General features: G+C 40.8%; 2 protein-coding genes across 2 annotated transcripts; one reads left to right on the top strand and one right to left on the bottom strand.

Moving 5' to 3' along the window:
• Positions 1-3,051: 3,051 nt before the first annotated feature.
• Positions 3,052-5,799, top strand: LOC136490170 (succinate dehydrogenase assembly factor 2, mitochondrial-like). Its single transcript, XM_066486652.1, has 4 exons — positions 3,052-3,356; positions 3,458-3,584; positions 5,148-5,216; positions 5,304-5,799. The coding sequence occupies exons 1-4, from the start codon at positions 3,166-3,168 to the stop codon at positions 5,448-5,450; spliced, it is 534 nt and encodes a 177-aa protein (XP_066342749.1). The 5' UTR covers positions 3,052-3,165; the 3' UTR covers positions 5,451-5,799.
• Positions 5,800-7,650: 1,851 nt separating this feature from the next.
• Positions 7,651-12,515, bottom strand: LOC136490169 (uncharacterized). The gene is made up of 15 exons (XM_066486651.1): positions 12,174-12,515; positions 11,128-11,222; positions 10,939-11,052; positions 10,721-10,825; positions 10,561-10,632; positions 10,040-10,152; positions 9,804-9,935; positions 9,644-9,712; positions 9,450-9,537; positions 9,260-9,331; positions 9,084-9,184; positions 8,776-8,893; positions 8,636-8,695; positions 8,293-8,403; positions 7,651-8,098 (listed from the first exon to the last, which is right to left on the bottom strand). Exons 1-15 carry the CDS (start codon positions 12,325-12,327, stop codon positions 7,988-7,990), a joined length of 1,515 nt encoding a protein of 504 aa, XP_066342748.1. The 5' UTR covers positions 12,328-12,515; the 3' UTR covers positions 7,651-7,987.
• Between the last annotated feature and the right edge of the window lie 14,201 nt (positions 12,516-26,716).

Genomic DNA, 26,716 nt, shown 5'->3' with positions numbered 1-26,716 from the left:
AAATCTAACGATTAATCTTTTTAGGTGCTTGACATTTAGAAAAATGTCTTCTAATATTGCTATATTAATTAATATAATAGCTTAGAAACAATCATTTTAGCTGCTTGACATTTAGGAAAATGTCTTATAATATTGCTATATTAATTAATATAATAGCTAGAAACAAAAATAAGTTTTGGGGTCAGAAACGGTTAGGAGACTCGGGCCAAAATATTCAGAGGGAGAAAGAGGATAGATAAGAATAATGGGCATGTTTGGTTGGGTTCTAAAACTTGCCCAACTAAAATTAAGTCATACCTGATTCTCAAAAAAAAAAAAAAATTAAGTCATACCTACAAATTTTGGCTATTGATTAATTTACTACTAAAAATTTGCATAATAATTTATATGGCCGAAGTCATGGTAAAGCTAGAGAAAAGTACTCAATACTATGTTATGGCACTAAATGCATTCATATATTTTTTGACCTATAACTTTAGCAAGCCTAAGTTTTGGCTTGCCATGATTTTGGTTGGGCAAGTTTTAGAACCCAACCAAGCAGGCCCAATGTCTCGGTTTTGAGGAAGACAAATTAGAGACATTCATGGAGAACTGATTGGGATAAACGCAAGGTAAGGCGTTTCGATCTTTAGCCCCTGCTTGCATCGCCTGGCTGAGCTAAAAATTGGAAGGAAAGAGGTGTTTGGTTCACAAGTAAGGTCACCATGGGTTTCACGCTAGCAAGCTTTTGCTTGCTTTCTCGCGAGAGTCATTTTGGCTCATCTTGGGTTCTGTTCGGCTTACTCCATATTCAGCTTGTTCGGCTTCTTTTTTCAGGCGGAACAGTGTTTTTCAGCCAGTTTCAGCTAAAATTCTGCCAGCCGAATGGGGCCAAAACAAGGCTTGCTCGCGCAGGCAAGGTGAGGCGAGCTGAACCATAGAACCAAACATGTCCTAGTCTTCTGGTATTTTGTTTTACACCATGGATCCTACACACTATAGCTTGAGTTTCGATGGGCGTGCTTGGTTCTAGAGCCGGCCTAGCCTCGTCGGGCAAGGCGAGCCTAACCTTGCCCTGCAAGAGAGCGAAATTTGCTTGCCCCTTTCACCAAGTGAAATCCGGAATACATAGGTTTCGATACACTTGCCTGGAAACCAAACATTCACCCCGCACGAACTTCTTCACCTCCCACATGAACTTATTGGGCGAGGCCACATAATATCAGCAAGGATACCAAACAACGCTATTGTGTTGTTTCTGTTGCGAAACAATAACACCTTTCTTTTTAAGAGATGATTTCATTTTCATATATTGATTTTAGATATTAGAATTAGGATTACACATCTAATCATATCATCAAATGGATATGTATCCTTTTTTGTTGTGTTAGTGAATGGTTGGTTAGGACAAGACACCATTTCAACATACCCATCACACATATATATTCCAACAGAGATCAATGAAAGTAGAGTAGTTTTAATCCTTTGTTTAGTTTCTATTTATTTTTTATCATTTTCAGAGATGGAAACTTGTTAAAGAAAGAAAGTTCGAGATTCATGTGGCTCATGGGTAAACGCACTTTGAAACAACACAATTAGCTGCACATGGGCTCAAGCGGCGCCGTCTTTCTCCCCAGGGTAAGCCCTTCTCAACCAGTGGCGGAGGAAGGATTAAAACTAGGGTATGGCGAAGTTTGTAATATAGATATGAAAGGTAACAATGTCCAGTGCATCGTCATTCAATTTACCAAAGCGTGTAAAACACAAATGCCAAATATTCGTGTCAAAATTAACATGTAAAACATTGCAAATTGTAATAGGCAATGATAAACCTCGTTGATATCGTGCTTTTGCTTTCTTTTCTAATTTTGATCCGGTGCTATCGTCTGTGGTTGTGGTGAAGATGGTTATGGGCACAATTGGGCCACGGTAACACGCATCATTGGGCCCAAATAGAATAACGGTTCAGTTAGCCCAAGTCTCTCCTTTCTCCTGCCGAAGGAGCTTCTCTCAGAGTCAGCCATGGTGAACGCCAAACATGGACGCATGACCTGCAATTCGCAGTGGATATCCACGCCAGAATTGAGGTATGGCTCTTGCCATATGGGATCCTTCGCCCCTGTTCTCAACCTGACAACTTTTGAGAAAGGAAAAATTCATATGACCTTCCTTAATTATTGCGCAAGTTTGGTTTACCTCCATCAATCGGGAAAATGGATTTTTAGACTTCTTTAACTTTTGAAACCATCAGATTTGCCTCCCTGAACTGTTTTGAAAGCAGTTTTGAACTAACATGGTGCTACGTCAGCCGTCCTATATGGCATCACGTCATCTCGAGTGAGTTAAATCAGACTTTCACAATACAAATATTCTTCAAAAAAATTATTCAAACATTTTAAAGGAAAATATGCACTTAAAAATACAATAATCTCAGGAACCACTCAACATCGGTAGCTACCATGCGGCTTTCTTAGATTCCCGAAACGTTGTCTGCAACTTAGCTAGCAACATCTAGATGGAAGCAATTGTTTCCTTGCATTGTTCACCATTATCGTTGTAGATCTGCAACACACATGATTGAGTAGGAAGACAGTTTGGATGTGCTCGAATGCTAGGTTTCATGCATTTTCTAAAATCATGCTCTATATTATGGTGACTAGATTAACAACATGAAGTTGCTTTCATATTTTCCGAAGCTAAAATAATTTTTCTATGAAATTTCTAAGGTTAAGTCAGATTTTAGTATTTTTATAAATGGATATTTATTTTAGAAAATATCGGAGTATTTCTTGAAAAATTATTTCTTTAACTTTTTGTTAAAGTTTGATAGATTTCTTCAAATTATTACAAAAGTCTAATTTACCTTCCTCATGGTTGACGTGACATCATAAATGTAATATAGTTTTATGATTAATAAGAGAGGTAAATCGGGCACTAGACGAGTGACGTCCGATAGAACTTTTTTCCTCCGAGCAACTCGTCCGGCCCAGGCGCACCCACGGTGCGTTTCCACGTCCACCTCCCACGCACCAACCCAACCTTATCCTCGGCCCGGCCCGGTCCGTTAAGTTCGGGGCCACCCAGCAGCCACGTCCAAGACGTTCTCCGTCTCCCCGTCTCTCTCGCCGTCGGCGGTCGGCCGATCTCACTATCTCTCCGCGCCTCTCGCCCGCCACCCAAGCAGCCATGGCGGCCGCGCTGCTCCGCCGCGCGCTCCACCTCCGCCGCGTGCTCCCCTCGCCCGCCGTCACCGCCGCCGCACAGCGCCTCGCCCCCACCTTCTCGACCACCCCGGCTCCGACGACCTCCCAGCAGAACGCCGCCACCACAACGATCGACCTCTCCTCCGACGAGAGCCGCCGCCGCCTCCTCAACAGGTGCGTGCCTGTATCTTACCCCGGTCGCCGGTGATGGTTCGCGCTTGATATTCCGTCTGCCCCCTTCGTTGAATCCCGAGTCACGTACGGTGCTTTTACAGGTTGGTGTACCGGAGCAAGCAGCGGGGGTTCCTGGAGCTGGACCTGGTGCTGGGGACCTGGGTCGAGCAGCACGTGCACGGCATGGACGAGGCCAACATCCGCGCCCTTCTGCAAGTGCTCGACCTCGTAAGCTCTCCTGCCTTTGGTGTGGGCGTGGCCGACCAATCCCTCTTCCTCTCTCGCTTCCCAGGTTATCTGTGGTAGTTGCTTCAGCGGTTGGAGAATTATAGCAGGAGGAGCTGGGTAACGGGAAGGGGACAGAGGCTTAAGGAAGGAGACCTGTTCAGCTCTCTATTTGTTGAACATGCTGAGGACTGGTTGCTCAGTCCTTTACCGTATTCCCCATCTCAAGTTGTTGGTTCCAGGGTTCTAGTCTAATTTCGTCGTCTGATTGTTCATCTCTGCCATCCTGTTCGAGTGTTTGTGCGTCAGTTGGTTAATTGATTGTGCTGGTTAGTTGCTGAGTAATCTGGTGTATGGTTTCATGTTAAACCATGCTGTTCCCTCACTCCTCACTCCTCATGTATGTTAGCAACATTAGGAGCCATACTTGATCGATGTAGCTGAAAGTGGCTTTGTTGTTAGATGGCCAAATCATGTTCTAGCATTTCATTTTTTAAATAAAATTTCTAATCACTATTCTTCCATTCGAATAGCCTTAAAGGTTGAATTTTCTTATTAGCATTTGGAGCTGTGCTTGATGATGTCAAATTATTTGGATTTTGGGAACTACACAGAACAGAAGTCTCCTGAGTCAAGGTCACATGAATATAAAAGCTCCTATATTAAGGTTACATGAGTGTAAAACCTACAGAGTATGATAGTAATTTATGATTCATACTGGATCATGTTTATCCTGCTCTATTAAAATAAATATCAGTTGCTACCTACCAGTTAGTCTTGTTTAGGGCAACATATCTCTGTGAATTCAGGGCCTGCTTGGATGCCTCGCCGCTAGCTTCACTGCACAAGTCAATCCTTGCCAGAGGAGGCGAGCCGAACGCATCTTGCCCTTAGCTTCCTTGCTGGACGAGGCTAGGCTAGTGCTTGCCCGAGAACCAACCACACGCTTCGTGTCTGCATTATGCTACGCTGAGAAAAAAAGGATGTTTTGAGGGTGGAGGGTGGGCGTAGCACTAGCATAGTTTGCAACTTTGCATGCTCATGTACTGTCTTGTTGCTGTGCACATATTGAACTTTGAATCAACAGAAACCAAAGCCAGAGCTCTGTGCCTTCATGAAAAATGCATGTTTATAGGCATAACATGATGGAGCTTCACAATTTCTAATACTGATTAGAATGTTACATGCTGTTTCCTAGTTGCTTGCCAGTCTGAGAACTTCTTTCAATAATTCTGCTTCAGTTGTCATTGGATCAGGGCCACTGACAGGTCCGAATCATCCCAGCTACCCATATCAATGTTATTATTTACCCAGACAAAGCATTCCATCAGATTACTTGTAATTTATCAGGTTAGTAATTAGGTGCCTTAAATCTTACTATTAGTCACAGATGAACACAAATTCCATTCTGTATGATGATTTTTGCTTTCAAATGCTACTATAGACACAGGACATTGGAAATGCCGGAGCGAGTGGTGGTGAACTGTAGTTATTAAAAATTTATTTTCTCCATTTTTTTTATGAAATTTGTATGCATTCTAATTCTAGGACTGTTTGATTCCCCAGGAAAACCCAGATTTGTGGAAATGGCTGACTAGTCAGGAGCAGACACCAGAGGATCTGAATTCTAATCCGGTATGACATTCGGCAACTGTTGTTGTGTGCATTCATCTTTCTTGTAGGAAAAATTGCTGCTCTAATGGACAGTTCATGTTCAAATAGGTGTTTGCTGCCATCAAATCAAAGGTCACAGATAACCTAACCAAGCATGCTTCTCCCGAGACCCGATCAACACCAGGTCAACCATGGGTTAGAGGATGGGACGACATAAAGAAAGGCAAAGATGGACCCAAGTATGGAAATCAGTGATAAGCTGCTTGAAATGGGGATGACAGCTTTACATCCTAAATAATAGCTTTGTCCCTTTCCCCCGTCTGCTTGTTTTGTGCTTGTGTAGAATAAAGTGAACTGTGACCGGCATGTGTGAAGTTTGTTGAAATGATATCGGAGAATCAGCTTGTAACTATGGATGGCACTCCTGATGTGTCCCTGGCAGCTCCAGGTATCGTCTACTACTAGAAAGATGTTATGCATTGCAGTCTGTTAGTGATGGCAATCATTGAAGCATTTGGACTGAAACTTAAATATTGAAATGTGGACAACAAACACCATGGTCAGAAAGTTTGAAGTATATTTCTTGTTTTCCTTATTATTAAAATTTAAATGATAGTTTGTTTAAACAAGCCATTGGTGCAAACTCCTGCCTGATGAGTAGCCATATATTCTGAATAACTCATTGCTTGTGATGAGTACTACACCTTTTTCCTTGCGGACTTGCTAGCGTCCAGACGTCCGTATGGGGCGCTAGCGTTCGGACGCTACCGCGCAGAGGGAGCAAACGAGTGCATAGCGCGTCGGGCTCGCGAGGGAGCGCAGCAGCAGTGGGCCCACGCAGCCCCAGACGTCGCCCACGCCACCAACTGTTTTTCACGCGCATCTCATGTGTAACACTCTATCTATTTTTAAAACATCTAGATGTAACAGTTGCAATGTATAAAAGAAGATAAATGAAACGCTTAAAACAAACGTCTGAAACATTTGCAAAAATGTCTGAAAAACATTTGAAAGTCATTGCAAACATATGCAACATCCAGATGAAACACTTGCAAACATACGTATGAAACACCTGAAAACAGTTAAAACATATGCTTGCAATATGCAACATCCAGCGAAAACGTCTGAAAAACATTTGAAAACCATTGCAAACATATACAACGTCCAGATAAAACACTCGCAAACATACGTATAAAACACCTGAAAACACTTAAAACATATGCTTGCAATATGCAACATCCAGATCTACTTTTGCAACATCTAGACAAAACAACATTTGTCTGGAGCAGATGCATCATTTGAAACATACATGTATAATCATTACAACATGTGCAACATCCTGATCTACCTTTGCAACATTAATATACAACACTTGTAACATACCTCTGAAAACATCAGAAGCACTTGAAACATAATATTGCAACCACTGTTCGCCTAAACGGTCGTTTAGTCCGTTTAAACACCATGTAAACGCTAGACGGTGGTGCGCCGTTTCCGTTTAATCACCCATTTACCCCGTTTAATTGGCTGTTTAGCCCGTTTAATGGGACGTTTTGCCTGAATAATGGCTAAACGGTAGGTGACCGACTGTTTACCGTTTAGTGTTTAGGAAAACATTGATTGCAACATGCGCTTTCTGCGTAGCATCTACTTGCTGCTCGGACGAATGGATGCTCGTTGACGCGGAGCTCGATGCCGCGGAGTGGCGTAGAGGTCACCAGTGTGGAGCTCGGCGACGGCACGGACCTCGGCAGGGGCAGGCGGATGGAGTGCAGCCGTGACGGGAGGCGCGAGTCCGGGTGGGGCACGCGGCGCGGACAGGGACGCGCAATGAGAGCAAGTGCGCCACGACCAAGGGCGGGGTCTGTCATGGAGCAGAGGCCCTCAGAGCGAGCATGCGACCCGAGTGGGGGCGGCGCGGGCGAGGCACAAAGCGAGCGGGCGACTTGTACGGGTCCGTCCGTCCGTCCGTCCGGATGACCTTAACTAGTGATAAGGCATCTATTATTACCGTGGTGTTACATTACTACACTCCTGAGAACATCGTGTTTATGTTGGCATGATAGTCTTGAGACTAAATTTTCTGTTGCTAAATTCAGTTTAAACGCAGCAATGCAAGAACTGAAAATTGTGAATGTTTTTTTAAGAACTGTGAATGTTGCTTAGTTCAAATGTAGTTCTTTCATTGCTGCATTGTCAGAGCTCTGGTAGAAACTGGATTATTTGAGCTCAGTCTTTAGTATCAGCAGGATTATATATACTGGGTCAATGTGCAAAGAAACTGTCAGTGTAGTTTTCTGCTGGGATAGTAAATTGCAGAGTATTGATTTTCCACCATATATCCTGGACTAAGAGATAAACCATTTTGCAAAATGGTAATGCAATGCTCTATATGAGAGTGATTCCTGCTTAGATAGACAAATATCATCAGGAGCAAGCTGTCTTTTGTTTTTCGGGGCCATGATTAAAATGTTTCAATATATGATACTGTATCATAAGGCTGGTGTGAAACAGCGAAAACAATCAGGAAGTAACTAAACTATGCGAAAGCAATCAGGAAGCAACGGTTTTGTACATGTAAATCCTGTGCTGTACAGTCCACTTATTCCACTACCCGTACACTAAAAAGAAGGATGATACCATTCTTACAAACGAATGAAGAAATGAAAGAATGACACAAGCTATATTTAAGGTTACCACCTCCTACACCAGCAAATTGCTCAAAAGATAGGATCAGCATGCCAGGTCTTGCATCGCAAAATCTTGACAGAATGGTGTAATAATCGTGAGGCTTATGAACCAGCAGGGGCTTGCTGGGCTCGCATCACCATTTCTTCGGTAGTTGTCCCTATGATCTCATTTGCGCGCTTCAATGGGACACATAGGATCCTCCCGATTGAGTCCTGAGTAGAGAATTATTATAAGGTCCAACAAATTTGGAATGGGCAAGGTTAAGAAATCTTGAACTGGCAGATCACACTGAATCAAGAAAAAGTTACTGCTCAAGGATTAGACAAACAGACGCTGGTCTGGACAGATACTTCTGTTATTGAAGATTTGCGTTAGTCACCTTTACAGGAATTGTAATAGAACTTACCCGAGAAACAATACCGAGTTTCTCTAGCTTCTTTACAGCATCCACAACATCAAAATTGCACTCCATACCAAACTCTTCCTTGATGAGCTGTTCGCAACGTAAATCAAGGTCCTGGACAGATGATAAATACGGGAATATCATGAACTTTCATATGCGCTCTAAGAGTTTTGTATTAAGTCTACGAGGATGATGAAATTTGCCTGAACAGCAACTGGAACATGAACAAACAGTATAATTATATGCTTAAGAGCTTGGAAATCTATAACATGTGAAAAAGAACAAACACAGCAAGTAGCGAGCAGGACTTCAATAAGCAATACAGAGAACTAGGAGATATGTTTACCTGTACAGTGGCCTTTCCTTGCTCCATCAAAATATAGTAAGAAATGATAACCTCCTTAACCTGCAAAAGTGTTCAAGGATACATCAGTGGCACGCACAAAGCCTGTTAAATCTGTCAGGGATATAGTGAGGCTTGCATACTTCTTGCTGGATCACATCATCACACAAGTGAAGAAGTGTTCCTCTCCCACTATCAAGTTGCTTATCATACATTGACTTTGTAATCAAGTTTTGGTATGCAACCATATTTGCTTGGAATCTGTTTGGAAAGAGATAAATCCATCATGCATTAGTGTAGTACCAGGAATTTCGTTTAAAAAAAAGTGTAGTACCTGGAATTTTACCAAATCGGTAGAGGTAATATTCAGACATATATTAGTTATACTTATAGAGTAACATATGAGCAAAAGAAAATTTTCTTGTTGGGTATTATAAATGAAATCACTTACGTGAAGTATATCTTCGCACAGTATCCAATCAGACCAGATAAGATAGCTGTGACAACCCATATGTCAGCCTTTGGCATTTCTAGACTACCTATTAGAGTGACCTGAAAGGAAACACTATTCAGATGGTTGAAGATAAAGAAGCAGCATGTTTAATGATGAAAGCATCAGTGACATACCAAACCAATCACAGCAGAAATTAGAAATGTAACCCAATCCATCGGTGTTAAACTAGGGTTTTTCTTCTCTGGCTACAACACAAATACATAGTGATGACAGATACTTTAGGAGAGCAAATAAAACATGCCAAATGGTGCTTAAAATTAAGTGTCGGTATGGATTATGTTTCCAGCAACCTATATATATTACCAGGACTAACTCCATATCGGCCATCGGAATGTGCTTGAAGTGCTTTACAAATATCCCTCGATCTGGCTTACTTTCTGAGCTAGCCTTCCTATAATGTTAGGATCAGAATAAGCAACTATATCGACATGTCAACTCCAAAGATAAGAGAATTGAAGAAGGATAAAGGAAATGATAACCCATATAGAGTTATGTACCTATACACCACGATCATCCTTTCAAATGTAGGCTCTTGAATTGTTATTTTTCTTAATAGATTCTTTATGCTGTCATAAAAATGGAATATAGCACACATTACCAAAGAAGTTCAACCCTAATTTACCAAAATTCATGTGAAGGAAAGCCCGATTCTACAACCTCAGTTCCATTTTCTCTAGACGAACACGCTCAACGTCGAGATCTGGCTCTTCTACATCATCATTTATTTCGTCAGTCTTCTTTGTGTCCTTTCTTGACAGTACTTGTTTCTTCGCAAACAATCTATCGATCCTGATATTAAAATATTGAATTGGGCGATGCCGATGCATTATCAAAGGAATAACCATTCACTTTAATCAAAAAAAGGAAAGAAGACTGATATCAGCATGTTATACCTTGTGACTCGAAGCAATGACCTCCATGCTCGAGATATGATGACATCCACTTTTTCCATGAAGAAATAGTCAGTTGTACGATCAATTCCAATGCCCCGACGGAAGATAATATACTGTAAAGATATGTTTGATGTGAATTAACTACTATAACACTATATATACTGAACTATGAAAAAGGAATCAGGGGCATGCCAGCTTGGATGACCTTGCGAGCAATGGTACCAAGCAGTGGCGGATGCAGGATGGGAACTAAGGGGAGGCTAAATAATGAAGATTTAGGGCTAGAGCTAGAGATTAATGGTGATTTGAGGCTAAGTAACCGTGATCTAATGAAGAAATCAGGCTCACTAGGGGGGGCTGTAGCCCCGGCTGCCCCCCCTTTGGATCCGCCCCTGGTACCAAGGAAAGAATACTTGTGAAGAGAAAATTAGAACAAGCAAACAAATTTCCCCAGTTCAAGTAATTGTACGGTTCAAGCAGGAAATATGACTAGCAGAATGAGCTACAGAGAATGCACATACCTTATTAGCAAATGCTGGTAGATTGTCATGTGGGTGCTCCTTAAAGTACCTTGTCAATAGCTTGCTGTCTACCTATAATTTGTTCAAATATAGCTAGTTGAAAGTGAAGTAGATTGTTGTGTTAGCATACATATTGAAAATCTTAAGTGACTTCATATACCTTGGATTCATCAACCTTGATCGGGAGGTTTAGAAGATACTGACCAGACTGCGCTACCTCATACTCTTCGTCAGATAACAACTTGAAGTTGCTCTTTTCCATAATCTACTTAGGACCATGAGTAGCATTTCGGGACAGAGGTAGTACAACTTATTATTGTATATAAAATCTCAGATACCATACTCAATAGGGTGGAAAGGAACAGAAAGTGGGCCAACCTGAAAAAGGTAGGTTAAGAAATTGAGTTCTAAAGTGTCAAGCTCATTGGATGTCATGCCCTGCTGCTCCAAACTCTTCTCACCATTAACAGGATCGAATAAAGAAAACAGTTGCTGCATCACAGGAGAAAAATTAAGAAACTCGACTAACTTGGACTGTAAACAACGAATAGAAGGATAAGTACAAACCATTAGATCATCAAACTGCAGAAGGTACCAAGCACGGATTGTGTACTCCACCCTCTTACATATCTTCATGAACTCAGCACGGTCATTCTCACGCTCTGAAGAATAAATCAGGGGCATAAAATAGATATTCAGGATTATGGCATTATGGCGACGTAAAATAAATCACATAGTTTCAATTTTAAATTTATAGACAGTATATCAGGATTAACATGGAGAAGTAAAGCAATAAGTCTATTTATTATCCAATAAAAGTCACATTATTCACTACAAATTAAATATTTAGGATTAGCAGACAACTTAAAACTACATTCAGGTAGCAAAAACAACAGAAAGTGTATTCACAGTATGCGTAAACTGGCAGCTTTTAGGTGACAGGCAGTTACTATAACACATAAAAAAATCTACATACCAAGATCTATTGAGCAAAATACATTGTAGTGACCATTTTTTAGTTAAATTAAAGACAATTCATGGCAACCACATTAACTATAATAACTTCGAAACGAAGATGAAGGATAAGATTTTCCTAGCAGCATATTTCCATCCTCAAGAGTTTATCACAAGTGTGTGACAAACAAGACTGGACAGAATAAGCCAGTGGCGTTTTCTTTACTCGGTAGTTGAGTGGAATTCAGAGAACTAACGAATCTCTGTCCCCAAAATCACACAGTTCACTCGTTCCAATTAACGCCACCAGAAAAAAAAAAAAGAAACATAATCCAATCAAATGATCACACAACGGAGCAGAGACAGCGAGTTTCAGGAAGTGCTGTCAATCAAAGTAAAATCACTGCATCCCATCACAGTACGATCACCGCATCCATTGCACCCGAAGGAAGAAATCCGAGATATTGGATCTCTTACCCCGTTTGCCACGGAAGGTGGCCGGCGGCGGCAGCGGTGATCTATCCAATCCATTCACAGCAAATGCACGCAGCCCGCGAAACCGGAGCAGGATCGAACCAATGCAAACGAAACCAAGAAGCAGCATGCAGTGCAGGCAGGCCGGCGGCAATGGAAGGACGAGGACGATCATAGATAGATACCGATGAGGTAGGCGAGCTTCATGACGAGCTTGGGCTTGAGGATGGGGATGACGGACTCGCGCTCGAGCCGTATCACCTCCTTGACCACCCCGTCCTTCTTGGCCTTCTTCATCGCCTCCGCCGTCGCTGGCTTCCCTCCAGTCTCCGCCTCCATCAGCGGCCCGGGCAGCCGGTCCAATGTATAGAGGAGGCGGCCGGGCGGGATCGGATGCGATTCGAGAAGTGGAACTGGGGCGAAGGATGGCGTCGGTTCGCGGGAAGACGGAAAGCGGCGATGCCGGGAACGGGAGGACGGGGAGAGGGCCGGGGGCGATGCTGCTTCGCGCCTTTTCGCGGTGGCGGCACGAGGGGGGAGGGGCCGGTTGGTTGGTTCCGGATTTGGCAGGGTCATTAATAACCGTTGATTAATCATCATGAGTGGTGGTGATTAATTAGAGACGTAAGCTGTGACTGTGACTCGTTTAGGGCAGTCCCAGTCCAAGCACGAAGGTAGTTTCGATGAAATTAAATGAGCTGCCATGTCATAAAAAAAAGCTGATATGACAAGCAATTTAATGATAAGATAAGAGAAAAGATAGAGGCAGAATAGTCGTTTTAGTCCCTAAACTATTGCTTGAAGCTCATTTTTATCTCTGAACTTTGAAAACAGCCGTTTTAGTCATCAAACTCTATTTTTAGGCTCAATTTCTCCTATAACTATGAAGTTGATCGTTTTAGTCCTTAAACTTTGCACTTTGGGCTCAATTTCATCCATAAACTATCAAAAGTGTATTTCGGTCTTTAAATTTTTATTTTCAACTCAACTTTGTCTATCATCCTACGTGGAATGCCGCACTGTTGCACCTGGTCAGCTCCAACACCACCAGTGATTAGAGATAGAAAAAATAATATTCATCCAAAAACTCTTTATTGACCATTAATAATTCTAAGTTGTTATTTTTAATGTTATCTTATAATGGTATTGTTTATATATATCTGACTAGATGATTTTTGTGGGAGCAATGATGATTGCTTCGAACGCTATTTATTGCTTAAGAAACATGAATATATTGAAACAATAGCAAATCTACATTTTTCCTTAGCTACTTCTGGTGTTAGGCCCAATTAATAACCATTTGTGTATAAAATAATATTTTTATCCATAGGCAAAAAATAATTCATATTTAAAAATATTTAGATCTATATTTATATTCATCTTAGAATATGAATATAAATGTTGAAAGTGTGTTGTCGGATTTGATAGTTGGGACGACGCTAGGGACAATAGTACCTAATGATGAATGTCCATCTCAAGTCACAGGTGGTGCTGGACAAAGGACGAAGTTGATCCAAAATGCATTTTAATAATTCATGAATGAAATTGTGCCTAAATATAAAGTTTTCTTGAGTTGAAAATAAAAGTTTAAAGACCAAAATACACTTTGATAGTTTATGGATAAAATGGAGCTCAAAATACAAAGTTTGAGGACTGAAACGGTCATCTTTATAGTTCTAGGATGGAATTGAGCCTAAAAGTAATTCGAGGACTAAAACGGCCGTTTTCAAAGTTCAGGGATGAAAATGAGCCCCGGGTAATAGTTCAGGGACCAAAATGGCTATTCTGCCAAAAATAGAAGACACTGTTTCTAACGTGGGAAACGAAATCCTCACGCCATCCAACGCATTAGGAGACAAAGATTTTTGCGTTAGGACTTGACACTACAAGAAGTATGACCTTCTACGACGATTTTCTTGTGACGACAACTAAATTTGTCGCTAAGTCATTTTGTTTTATGACGTTATTTGGTGGGAGTATGACTTTACGACTAAAATTATATGTCCGTCACTAAGATCTAGAAGCAATCATCGTAAACTGAAGGATTTCGATATTACGACGAGTTGCAATTTGTCATGACATGCTAATAGACAATCGTCGCAACTTATGATTTGAATTTTAACATGATAAGCTCAACTTCACATATAATATTTTGAATTACAATTTTCTTGAATTGTCCAAACAACATTGGATGGAGAAACGACTAAAACCAAATGTTCTATATCTCGATGAGATCAACAATATCTAGACTACTAAAGAAAAATATCCTCTATTTAGTCTCAAATGACTTTGAGGTGGAGTGATTAGGGGTGCTACACGTGAGGTTGCAAGTTGTAGGTTCAAATCCCATCAGCCATACGCGTGTATTTTTCGCGCGAAAAATAGGGCGACTTACTCGTGGCTATGAGATTTCAATATTTTTTCTTTTCCATCCTTAATTTTTTTTTCTGTTCTAAAAAGAGCCCATTAGGCCTGGCAGTCTCAATAAACCTTTAATTTTTTTATGTTCTACAAAACAGCCCATTAGGCCCAACAGTCTCACTAAACCCTAGCTCTCTGGATCCCAAAGCAAAAAACCATCCGCCGCTACTACGCTTGCATCTTCTCCCGCCGACGTCGGGAGCAAAAAATTCATTCGCCGCCACTAGCTTCTTCTCCCGCCGACGCCGAGCGCATAAAATTCATCTGCCGGCCTCCATTCTTCTCCCGCCGACGCCATGCGCTCCCTCTTTCTCCCGGTGAAAACTGTCCTAAAATTTTCTCCTGTCGCCGTCTATTTCTATCCCGCCGATGCCACATGCTTCCTATTTCTCCCAAATCTAAATCGCCGCCCCTCACTCCGCCCGCCCGCCTAACCCCGACGCAACAGGGCGCTGCCCCCTCACTCCGCCCGACCCGAGCGGGCATCACTCTCCAGCAGGTGCCGCCCCCACTCCTCACACAGACTCAAGTAGCAGGCACCGTCCGTCAGAAGGTGCGACCCCCCTCGCTCCCCCTCCAGTAGCCGTGACCCCCCTCCCCCCCACTCCATGCGCCACTTCAAAAGGTGGGAACACCATGGCTCCTGGTCGGAAGGTTGGAGCAAGCAGCCAGCAACCAAGAGGTAAACAAACTCCTAAAAATCTGTTGAAAATTTTGAGTTACTGTTAGGGTTTTCGGTTGCTTGTTGCGTGAACTTGTGTAGTGCCGTAGTGGTAGTACCCTTTCATTTTTTCTCTGATTTTTTGTGGGATTTAAGTGAATCCCCCAATTCTAGGTTTGCCTCTACTTTTTAGCGTAGTGAATCTACTCACCATGTATGAGGAAGACAATGGGAAAGGTTCATCATCTACCATCTTTATTTGTCTTAAGACCTTATCACTGAAGAATTGCTAGAAAATTTCCAATCAAATGATTTTGTTATTCAATAGTCCCCTTTTGCCCATGTATCCTCTTGTTAAATTGTAAATGTAGTCCATACAATTGCGAGTGTGGTCTTTTTATTTGTAATTTTTTTATCTGTATGGGTACAAGTGAGTGCTATTTGTACAATCTCGGCTATTTGTTTAAGCTGTGTTAAAAAGTATGATTGGGAGGCTGGAACTTTTTGTTTCTAATATCTATATAATGGATCACCTTTAAAATTGGTACCTATATTAGCACCAAGCATTTTCAGCTTAGCAGTATGAAGATCACTGTAGTGTGTAGTTTGAAAGAAACTCGCTATCTTCACTGATGGATTGGATGTTCCCATGATCAACTTTTTAAACATGTCAAAATTTTGCAGTGATTAAAAATCATGTTTTGTAGAAGTGTATGGATGTGATTAGTATCTGCTGATTCATCAATTTTTGCAATGATTAAAAATCATGTTTCTGTTCCTGGTGCTTAATCATAGTTTGTTCTATTTCTAGCTAATTCCTTTTTTGTGCATCTTGGTCTGTATCATATTTTCAGATATCACTTATGTGGCTTGTAGTCTAAATCTAATAGATAGATCTCATGTTAATATTGTCCTAATTTAGGATTAACAAGGCATCATAATTCACACATTTATCCATTGGACTGATTAATCTAGGTGTGTAGTTAATCTTAAGCTGATTAATACCTTCTATGACTTATTACAATGTATAATATCTCCTTAGACTAATTAATACAATGAACCTGATAATGTACAATGTCCCATCAATACAATGAACCTATAGTTTGCAGCAGCAGCAGCAGCATAGTTTGTGCAAGGTTTGCTGCAATTTTGTAGCAGCAACCTGCAGCAGCAGCATATATTATAGTTTGGCTTACTAGATGATGTCCAACAAAGATGCTAGAGAGCCTGTCCAGCAGCAGCAACATACAGTTAGCTTATCTCTGTAATCTAGCAGCAGCAACAAAGATTCTAGAGCCTGTCCAGCAGCAACATATATGTAATAGCCTTTAAATAGATGAATGATTAGGTAGGTAGCTAGGTTAACTAAATTTTCCTTTGGGTTTATATTTGCTGGATGTTTAATCTTGCAAAACTTCTCCTGTAAGAACATCTTTTTGTGCATGCAGCAAGTCATCCTTGCTATACAACTTGCAGTGTCTAATATGAAAAGTTAATTAAACATGCAGCATTTATGTAGGCTCTTGGGTTTTACAGAGGCATATAATCTCATTAAATTCCAACCTTCTAACTATTCTCAAATGATTTTTATAGAGGCGTCTATTACTGAATATGAGCGTTCAAGGAATGAAGAAATAATGAAAAATAACCGAGAGTTGGAGAGGCTTGGTATCAAGACATTAGTGCCCATAGTGAACAATACATCTATGGAGAGAAAGGGTGAAGACCATGAAGTTTCTGGATCGCTGTATACAGGTCAGGAGAGTGGTCAGGAGAGTGAGGACTGTGAAGATGGGGAGGTTATTAGCAAGGTACCAAGTCTTCTAAGCATATGTTTGTTTGTCCTTTATTGTTTCTTATTATTAGCAAGGTACCAAGGCTTTGGAGGTTGCTAATGCTGCACATACAAAGACAATCATGCTGCTAGTTATAACTTTTTCCTTGTATTATGCAGGCCATGCAGAGGAGCATTTTGTCAAAAAATACCATCAGGAATACTGTCAGAACAAGAGGCTCAAAGAGAGTCTCCATGCCACCTGTTGGATAAGAGCAAACCACTAGAATGACTAGGCAGAGGATGAGGGAACTATCAACTAAGGAAGGTATCCAACATGGTACAACTACAAATGCACAAGAAGATGCATTGCTTGCTGTTGACTGTTCTACACAAGATGATGAGCAGATTCAAACAGGCTTTGAAGGCAAGAAAACATTGCTCCTCTTCAAGAAATATGATTTGCCTATTTTCATGAAAAATTTATGATGTGCGCTAACCATGAAAAGCTCATTATTTTTAGGTGAACCAAGTGATAACTTGATTACTCAACGTAGCAGGGGCAGAAGTATGGGCAGAGATTTGGATAGGATATGCCATGGTTTAAACAGTAAGATGTTGTTGGTTATTGCTAAAGGGAAAAGAAGGCCAGATGCACCCATGCAAGCTGCAAAGCTTGCATCAGAGGGAGGTATTATATTGAGGCAACACATACCAATATATACACACTGGAAGGAGTACAAGAACGATGAAAATCATTTTAAAGACTACATGGGAAAGATGGGTGTAAGTAGAAGAAAGTCTTTCCAACAACACAATTAATGTTCTTTTTTTGTTATGGTTTGAATGCCTTTTTTTCTAATCTACGTGCTCTTGACATGCTCTTCACTAGATCAAATTTACCATAGACCCTAAAGACAAGGAAGTTGAAGCAGCATGCTTTGATTTTCTTAAGACTAGGCAACGACAATTAAGGCACAAGCTGAAGAGGGCTTACTTTGATGGAGTACCTGCAAATGAAGTGAGAACAACATCTCCGATGAGGAGTATGACTGATGAACAATGGATTGCACTCGTGGAACTATGGTCAAGCCCTAAGAGTAAGGTATTGAGTTCCTTCCATTCATTCTTGGGCATGCTTGGTTTCTCTAGGAGTACATCAAGATATTTAATCACATATGTATGTGCATTGTTCTTTTTTTGAAACGTCTAGTATGTTGCATGAAAAACTTCCTGTAGTTTTCATATAATGTAAATTGACTCTTGTCTACCGCATTATTTTACTTTACTATTCTGAGTCATTTACGTAGCATTCATATAACAGATATATATCTCATAGTTTGTCTAAATGAAGCTTCACAGATATATAGCTCACAGTTTGTCTAAATGAAACAACCTTTATAATCTGATCCTTTCATACTATGATATATCTTATAGGAAAGGTGTGACAAAAACATTGAGAATCGTGGAAAAGTTCGGTTCGCTCAAAGGACATGATTTAGATGCTTCATTGCGCACACCCATGTCCCGGTAAGATACAAAACATTATGTGTGTGTGTTCAATGTTTATTCTGTGTTGAACTATTTTGGAGATTCTAAACTAACATTTACAAATTGTTTACATGTTAATTCAGAAACAAAACAAATATAAAGATGTGCCGCCCACTGCAATCGATCTTTTCAAGGAATTACACAGCAGCAGCAAGACCGGTTTTTGTGAGCCCGTGAAAGAAAAGATTGTAAGTACATGTTCTAAATGGACTATTCTAGACCTGATAAGTCTGCAATATATCCTAACGACAACATAGTAGCACTACCTCCTTTTAAAATTCAAGGGATTAAAAAAAATCACACTTAACTGATATAGGAAGTCAGAGCAGCCAAAATCTATATCATTGATAGGAAGTACTACTACCAGAATTTAGTCTATCCATGACAATGAAATATGCAAACCATGTGTATCTGCAAAACTAAAATTTGGATGAAATTATTTCTAGAAGTTCAAATCATCATGCCAAAACTAAATTGAGCCGTCCTCTAGAATTGTGGTTAATGATGAAATTGGGAAGTTGGAGGTAGTAACTGAGTTTAATTATTTGAAGGACCAGAGTATAATTTATTTACTATAACTGAAGTGGCCAAAGGTTCTTAGCAGCAGCAGGTCTACAACCTACAAAACTTTGCATACTTTTAGTAGTGTCCTTCAAGCAGTAGGTCTGTAGGTTTGTAGCAGCTAGCAGCAGGTCCGTAGGTTTGTAGCAGCATCAGATAATTAGCTATGTTGCTATATGGATGTTCTTCTAGTAGTGTCAATGTGTCATTGAAGTAATGTCCCAGAGTGAAACATACAACTCTTTTTAATTACATAGTCTAAAATATGAATTCACTACTTTTAAGTGGCAACAACAAAATTATCCGTACTGGTTCTAGCTTGTTTTGTCATCAAATGTAGTATGTTTTTCTATTCAGTTAGTAATTGCTTGAATTTTTTTTTCATATTTGTATACTAACTATAATGCAAACTATTTTTCTTAACATGTTAGGACCAAATGGATACCATGATGGCTCAGCCTACACCAGAAGGGGAACAACCAAAGACTCCTGCTGAAGTTGTTGCTCATGTTTTGCCATCAAGTAATTTTCTTCGAAATGTTGGCCTTGAGACAACAGTCCCCAAGAGAAGCGCTACCACTACTGCACGTGTACAAGAGTTGAAGGCTGAAGTTGCGGCAGAGAAACAAGGTGCTGTAGCACTTAGAGACCAACTTCATGGTCAGCAGGATGAGTTGGAAGTGTTGAAGAAGAAGGTTGAGGAATCAGAGGAAACAAGGGAGAAGCAGGCAGAACAAATTGAAAATTTAAAGAAACAAGGAGAGGAAACCAATGCTCTTCTCCATCGGTTGTTCACCTTGAACAAGGACTAGGTCACTCCTTACCCTTTTCCTTTTATCCTACTGATCATGATGCATGACCTCAACATGGCTTGGATATATGTCTATTTATTTATTTTGGTACATGGCTTGGACCTGGTAATGGTTTACATCTGGTTGTGTATTTGGTAATGCCTTGGATATGTGGCTGATGATTTTGCCACTTGGTTGGATCTGGTAGTGACTTGGACATGAGTTTAATGTATTTTGGGTTGAGTTTGACATGTCAAATTATTTGAACATGTAACTCTGAATGGATCTACGATGTAATGGATGTGAGCACTTTAAATTTGCTTGATGGTTGTCTATTGATTTTTGTCTGCAATGCTGTGATGGGTTGTATATTGTTCAATGGACTTCAATGTGTATTGTGAGCTGCAATGTGCCATGTCAAAACCTGCCGCATCATATGACAACAACATTTTACGATGATTTTTTTGTCCTACGTGGCACATGTATAGTCATCTAAGGTCAATTTTTTGTGATGTTTTCTCTACATGATAACGACGAAAATTGAACATCATAAATCAACGACGCATGTATGATCGTCGCAAAATTACGACGATAATATTAGTTTTGTCACAGAACACCTTTAGCTATGGGGAATAAGCAACAAATGCATTTTCGTCGTGCATTCGTCATAAATTGTGAAATACGACATAATTTTCACTTTCTGTGACATAAATGGAACGTCGTAGAAGGTCATACCTCTTGTAGTGTGAAAAGAAGCGGACACTTTCTTAGTGAGTTTCATGGCTCTGTTTCCAAGACTCCTTAACATTGGAAACAACGTAAACAAGTTTCATCCCATGAACTCATTTTATCTCATAAAACTATTTTCATCTCTCTCATCATTTAAACTATGCCACATCAGCTTATTTAATGTACATGACATTCTTGTTGAGACTGACATTATACATTGAGAGAGGACAATCAATTTGTTGTGACGCCATGTTACACTACGCTAGATTTGCACATCACTGCCGGCATCATCACTGTCGGATTTGTGAGAACCGGCAGTGTTGTACCTTCACTGCCGGTTATGAGCTTGAAAATGAAAAAATAATTGGGGCTGGGTTAAAACCGACAGTGAAGGACCACATCACTGTCGGTTTGTGGCTTGAACCGGTAGTGTTTTGGCGGCCACTCAGCACTGCCGGTTTAAGCCAAGAGCCGACAGTGATTGTGCTCTATCACTGTCGGTTCTAGCCAAGAACCGACGATGATAAGCCTACAACACAAAAAGGCTACAGCTGTCCTCTCCTTCCTCCTCTCTTCGATCTCAAGAACAGAGGCGCGCATTTGGACCCTTCCCTCCATTGCTGTGGCTGCTCTTCACCATGAAGCTAGTGCTTGGATTTTGAAGAATGGCTTGATCTTTTTGCTTTAAGGTTAGTAACAAACATCCACTCCTTTGATTTTGTTGCTTAATTAGCTTCGTTTTGATGGCTACATTGCTTGATTCTCATTCTAGTTCTTTCTCCATTCTAGAGAGCACTTTTCCAATTGGATATTTGTGCAAGGCTCAAATTATGGTGAATCCATCATCCAAAAGGTTGGTGTCTATGAACACATTTAAACTCCTAGCTAATTATTCCATGGTGGTCAAGATCATCATTGTTAGTATGTGATGCTATAATTAGTTCTTAGAAGTAGAGTAGAATAGTTGTTCTTCAATATTCTGCAATAATTGTTTTTTACTACGATTTTCAATTTTTAGGGCCGAGGCTACCAATTTCAATTTTTCAATAATTAGTGTACTATAATGTTTTCCAAAAATGGTACTTTCGAGCTACAATTGTTGTTCATGAAGCTCGATCTCTTATTAATTCTTTGTAATTACTGTCTCAGTATTTTTTTTGTGCAGAGATGGATCGAGAGTGGATGCATCTGTCCCGAACGGACAAGCGGTACATGCATGGCGTTAGCCAGTTTATCACCGATGCCAAAGCCCATGCTAGGAATGGGAATACAAAGATTGCAAGAATCATAGGAACTTTCGTCAAATTGAGTCTATACGATCGCACTTGATTACCAGGGGGTTCATGCCAAACTATACGATATGGACTATGCATAGCGAGGTTGGTGTGAATGTTTTGCAGGAAAACGATGATGATGTGGACGTGCCTAACATAGCCATCCACGATGCTGACGAGGAACTCGGTGTTAACACGGAACCTATGGCCACAGTTAATAATGTGTTTAGGAATACGCTAGCTGACGACACCAATGATAACGATGGCATTTCTCAGCTGCTATGTAATGTAGAGACCGGATGTCTTAGTAAAAGACAGCTGAGAAAGCTAGAGAAAATGAGACACGATGGTAAAACACCATTGTATAAGAATTGTCCAATGAGCAAACTGGAAGCCAACATCATGCTGTTAGAGTTCAAATCGACAAACAGATTGAGCGATAAAGGCTTCGATCAGTTGTTAGGTATAATAAGGAAAATGCTCCCAGAAAAAAAATGAGTTGCCAGAAAAGACATACTTGGCCAAGCAAATGATCTGCCCCACCGGCCTTGAGGTTGAAAAAATCCATGCGTGTTCCAATGATTGCATATTGTACCATGGAGAAAAATACAAAGACTTGGACAAGTGCTCTAAGTGTGAAGCTCCATGGTACAAGGAAGGGCCGTCAGATGAGGGTACCAAGACCAGAGGAGGTCCCATAAAGGTCGTTTGGTATTTCCCTATAGCTCCTCGGGTGCATAGGCTGTTTGCATGTGTAAAGTCAGCCAAGCTGTTGCGCTAGCATGGCGAAGAGCGTAAGAAAGATACAATGATGAGGCACCCTGCCGATGGGCATGACTAGAGGACTGTCAATACTATGTTCTATAAGGACATCGGTGGAGAGGTAAGGCACCTTTGGTTTGCTTTGAGCATAGATGGGATGAATCCTTTTGACCAGGTTAGAAGCAATCATAGCACCTGGCCAGTGACGCTCTGTATATACAACCTTCCACCTTGGGTCTGTATGAAGCAGTCATACATCTAGATGCCACTACTAATCCAAGGGCCAAGACAGCCTGGGAATAACATCGATGTGTTTCTAGAACTAGTGATCGATGAACTAGTGGAGATGTTTGAAAAGGGTGTGCTAGATGTTTGGGACGAGTACAAAAAGGAACATGTCACGATCAAGGGAGTACTTATCGCTACAATCACTAACGTGCCAGGTCAAGGTTCATTGTCCGGAGAGAAGACAAAAGGCTATACTAGATGTGTCAAGTGCTTGGATGACACCAATGCGGTAAATCTGCCAAATAACTCAAAGATAGTTTATATGGACACCATAGGCTCCTACCTAAGGATCACCCTTACCGCAGGAATAGAAAAGATTTGAACGGTGCGATTGAGAAATGCTTAGCTCCAAAATATTGAGACGGGCTTGCGATACTTCGAGAACTCAACAAACTGGAGGTTGTCCTTGGGAAGGGGGACAATGCAGTAGCAGCGCCTGATGGGAGCGTTTGGAAGAAAAAATTGGTTTTTTGGAAACTACCTTACTGGTCATTTCTGAGTGTACGCCACTGTCTTGATCCATGCACATCACTAAAAACATGTGCGCTAACACTCTTAACACCTTGATGGACACCGGGGGGACATCGAAGGATTCACTAGCCACACGCCTGGACATGCAACACTTGGGAATCAGGAAGGAGCTGCATCCCGTGGAGCTAGAGAATGGCCAGTTTGAACTTCCAGTTGCGTCATGGACATTGAAGAAGGAAGAAAAGCATGCGCTTATTTCTTTCTTTAATGAACTCAAAGTCCCGATGGGCTACTGTGCGAACCCGAAGAGGCTAGTGAACATGAGAGAACTCAAGTTCAACTATGGCCCTATGAAGGCCCATGACTGTCATGTCATTATGACTCAGCTGCTCCCTATTGCCCTGCATGGTATCCTCCCCCCAAAGGTCCACGCCCCAATCATAAAGCTTTGCTCGTTCTTCAACGTGATCTCAAAAAGGTCATTGATGTGTCCACGCTAGAGCAGCTGCATCAGGACATAGCCGAAACTCTCGTTAGGCTTGAGATGCATTTCCCGCTGACTTACTTTGACATCTCATTGCATCTGCTCATTCATCTTGTTGACCAAATTAGAGCCCTTGGCCCAATGTACCTGCATTAGATGTTTCCTTTCGAAAGATTGAGAAAGTTTTTAGGAGGTATGTTAGGAACAGATTCAGGCCAGAAGGGGGCATGGTTGAAGGATGGTCAACGGAGGAGGCCATTGAGTTCTGCACATATTATCTGGACATCAAAAGGGTTGGAGTTTTAGAATCTCATCATGAGGGAAGACTACATTACAAAGGAATGATCGGGGAGAAATCTATTATAGTAGATGACCCTGTTTCTTTTAGACAGGCATAGTTCGCTGTTCTCTAGCAAGCCAAGGGTGTGATGCCATACATTGATGAGCACAGGCAATCGCTGCAAACTGTGTATCCGAGCAGGTCATAGGCCTGGCTGGATGAAAAAACATAAGGAAGAATTTGTTAGCTGGTTGCGACGTCGCTTGCTTGGAATAAAGTTGGGTAATCAACTAGATGCCTTAGCCAAGGGGCCTTCGAGTACATATCTTAAGTACCAAGGGTATGAGATCAATGGATTCACATTTTACACAAAAAAGCAAGATGGAAAGAGCACATACCAAAATTGTGGTGTTGGTTTTGATGCTCACGACGAGAACGGCAACGTGCAGGCGATATACTATGGTTTCATAGAGGAGATATGGGAGCTAGCCTATGGTCCGTTGAAGGCAACTCTTTTTCGCTGCTAGTGGGTCCGGCTCGAGGAAATCAACACTAACAGCGAAGGGTTCACTACCATTGATCTCACTAAGACCACATACAGAGACGACCCCTTCGTCCTTGCAAGAGATGTTATGCAAGTCTTCTATGCAAGGGACAACAAGACAAAAGAAAGGCTAAAAGTAGTCCTAGAAGGGGAAAGAAAGATTGTCAGTGTCGATGGAGTGACGGGCGAAGAAGACTACAGGGGCTATCAGGAAATGCATCCATTCGGGGCGAACGTACCCCTACCTATCCTTCAAGATGGTGATGAACCTGCTTACGTACGAATTGATCACAATGAGGCCCTTATTGTTGATGCACCTAAAGATAGTTAGATTATTGTTAACTATGTAATCATTATGCAGACGTTGTATTAGTAATTCACACTGAATGTTTAATTTATATTTTGTGCGCATCTCTACAATTTAATTATTGACTATGTAATCAAATATTAAGATGATGTTCACAAACACTATTATTTGATAATTATAGACCATTAATTAATTATCATAGAATTAAATAATCAAGACACAAATTTTTGTGTTATTTTAGAATATAAACTAACCGCATTATTTCTATTAATAAATAAATAAAGAAAAGCAAACTAACCGAACTCCCTATCCTAGCTCAGCGGTTAAGGCCGCGCACTTTGTACTCTGAGACCCTCGCTCAAATCCCAGTGGACCAAACTTTTTTGATTTTGCATTTATTATTTAGTAGTGCATTACGATGGGATAAAAGAAAAAAATAAAACCATTCTAACCGAACTCCCTATCCTAACTCAGCGGTTAAGGCCGCGCACCCTCGACCCCATGACCTGCGCTCGAATCTCAGGAGGGCAAAACTTTTTATATTTTTTACAAAAAGTTTGCAATGGCAGGCTCCAAACCGATAGTGTTTTTTTTTATTTTTTTACTAAAAGATGGCGGTAGGGCCCTTCACTGCCGGTTTTGGTTTTAAAACCGGCGGTGATAGCTTCTATCACTGTCGGTTTTAAAACTAAAACCGACAGTGATGTGTAGATGCTCCTCACATACCAACAGTGCTCCCATGACCACAACAATTGGAACACTGCTCCCACCTACCCCGACAACTTTAGTTCAGAAATAAAAATGTACCACGACTGCTAGCCCCTATAAAATGGCCCTTGGTCAGGAGCTAGCCTCTCCATGCATGTTGGTTTCAGCCAGGCCTTATCAGCCATGATACAATATTTTCCTCTCACAACAAACCACATATATCGTTATGCATCGTAGTCCACATAAATAGTGCACACATGTAAGGTCTTTGTTATCGTATATGTAACTTATTTCTATTTTTTGTAATTTTTTATGTATTTCATTACTATCTAAATAAATATATCATTCTTGTTAAAACTTTCCCACTGTAGTATCTAAATAAATATATCATTTACATATATGCACCTTCACTGTCGGTTCTATTTAGAAACCGACAGTGATAGCCACCTTCACTATCGGTTCTATTTAAAAACCGTCAGTGATGTCCATGCCCCCCTATATAAAACAAACTACCGGCCACATACATCGATCCCACCCACCCATGAACTCTCTCAGTCTCATTTCTCATGTTTCACTCTCACTTCTCAAGACATCAACTCTCTCTCTACGTGATTTGGTCATGGCTCCTGTATTTTTCAATGGTATTGATATGTTGTCTTCTCCAATATTCTATCTATATTCATTTGATCTATATTTATATTCATATTTCTTTGCATTCTACATTTATATATATTCTTATTCCTTGCATTCGATCTATATTTAATTATGTTGCCACATTTTACTTGGAAGAATTTTTTTGTGCATATATTTTATGTTCATATTTTTTTGCATTTTATCGATCAGGTGGTATGAACAACGGACCTCCCCCACCATAAGAACTAGGTTTCCACCTTGGCGATGAGCCATTCGCTCCTAATGTGGCTATTCCATGATTCCCTGTTCTAGCTATTGTATGAAATATTTTCCAGTATCTTTTGTTTTTTGATGCTAACAAATAAGTGTAATTAGTTTAATATCATTGTTGCATGCATATATGTCGCAGACTATATCCCCAATAGATTGGCTACGAACAACACTTAGCTGGTTCTTTATCTCGGACATCATCGAGAACACGACATCTAA

Source organism: Miscanthus floridulus, chromosome 10, assembly GCF_019320115.1.
Source record: "Miscanthus floridulus cultivar M001 chromosome 10, ASM1932011v1, whole genome shotgun sequence".
NCBI classification, from domain to species: domain Eukaryota; kingdom Viridiplantae; phylum Streptophyta; class Magnoliopsida; order Poales; family Poaceae; genus Miscanthus; species Miscanthus floridulus.
This window is presented reverse-complemented; position numbering and strand designations above follow the sequence as displayed.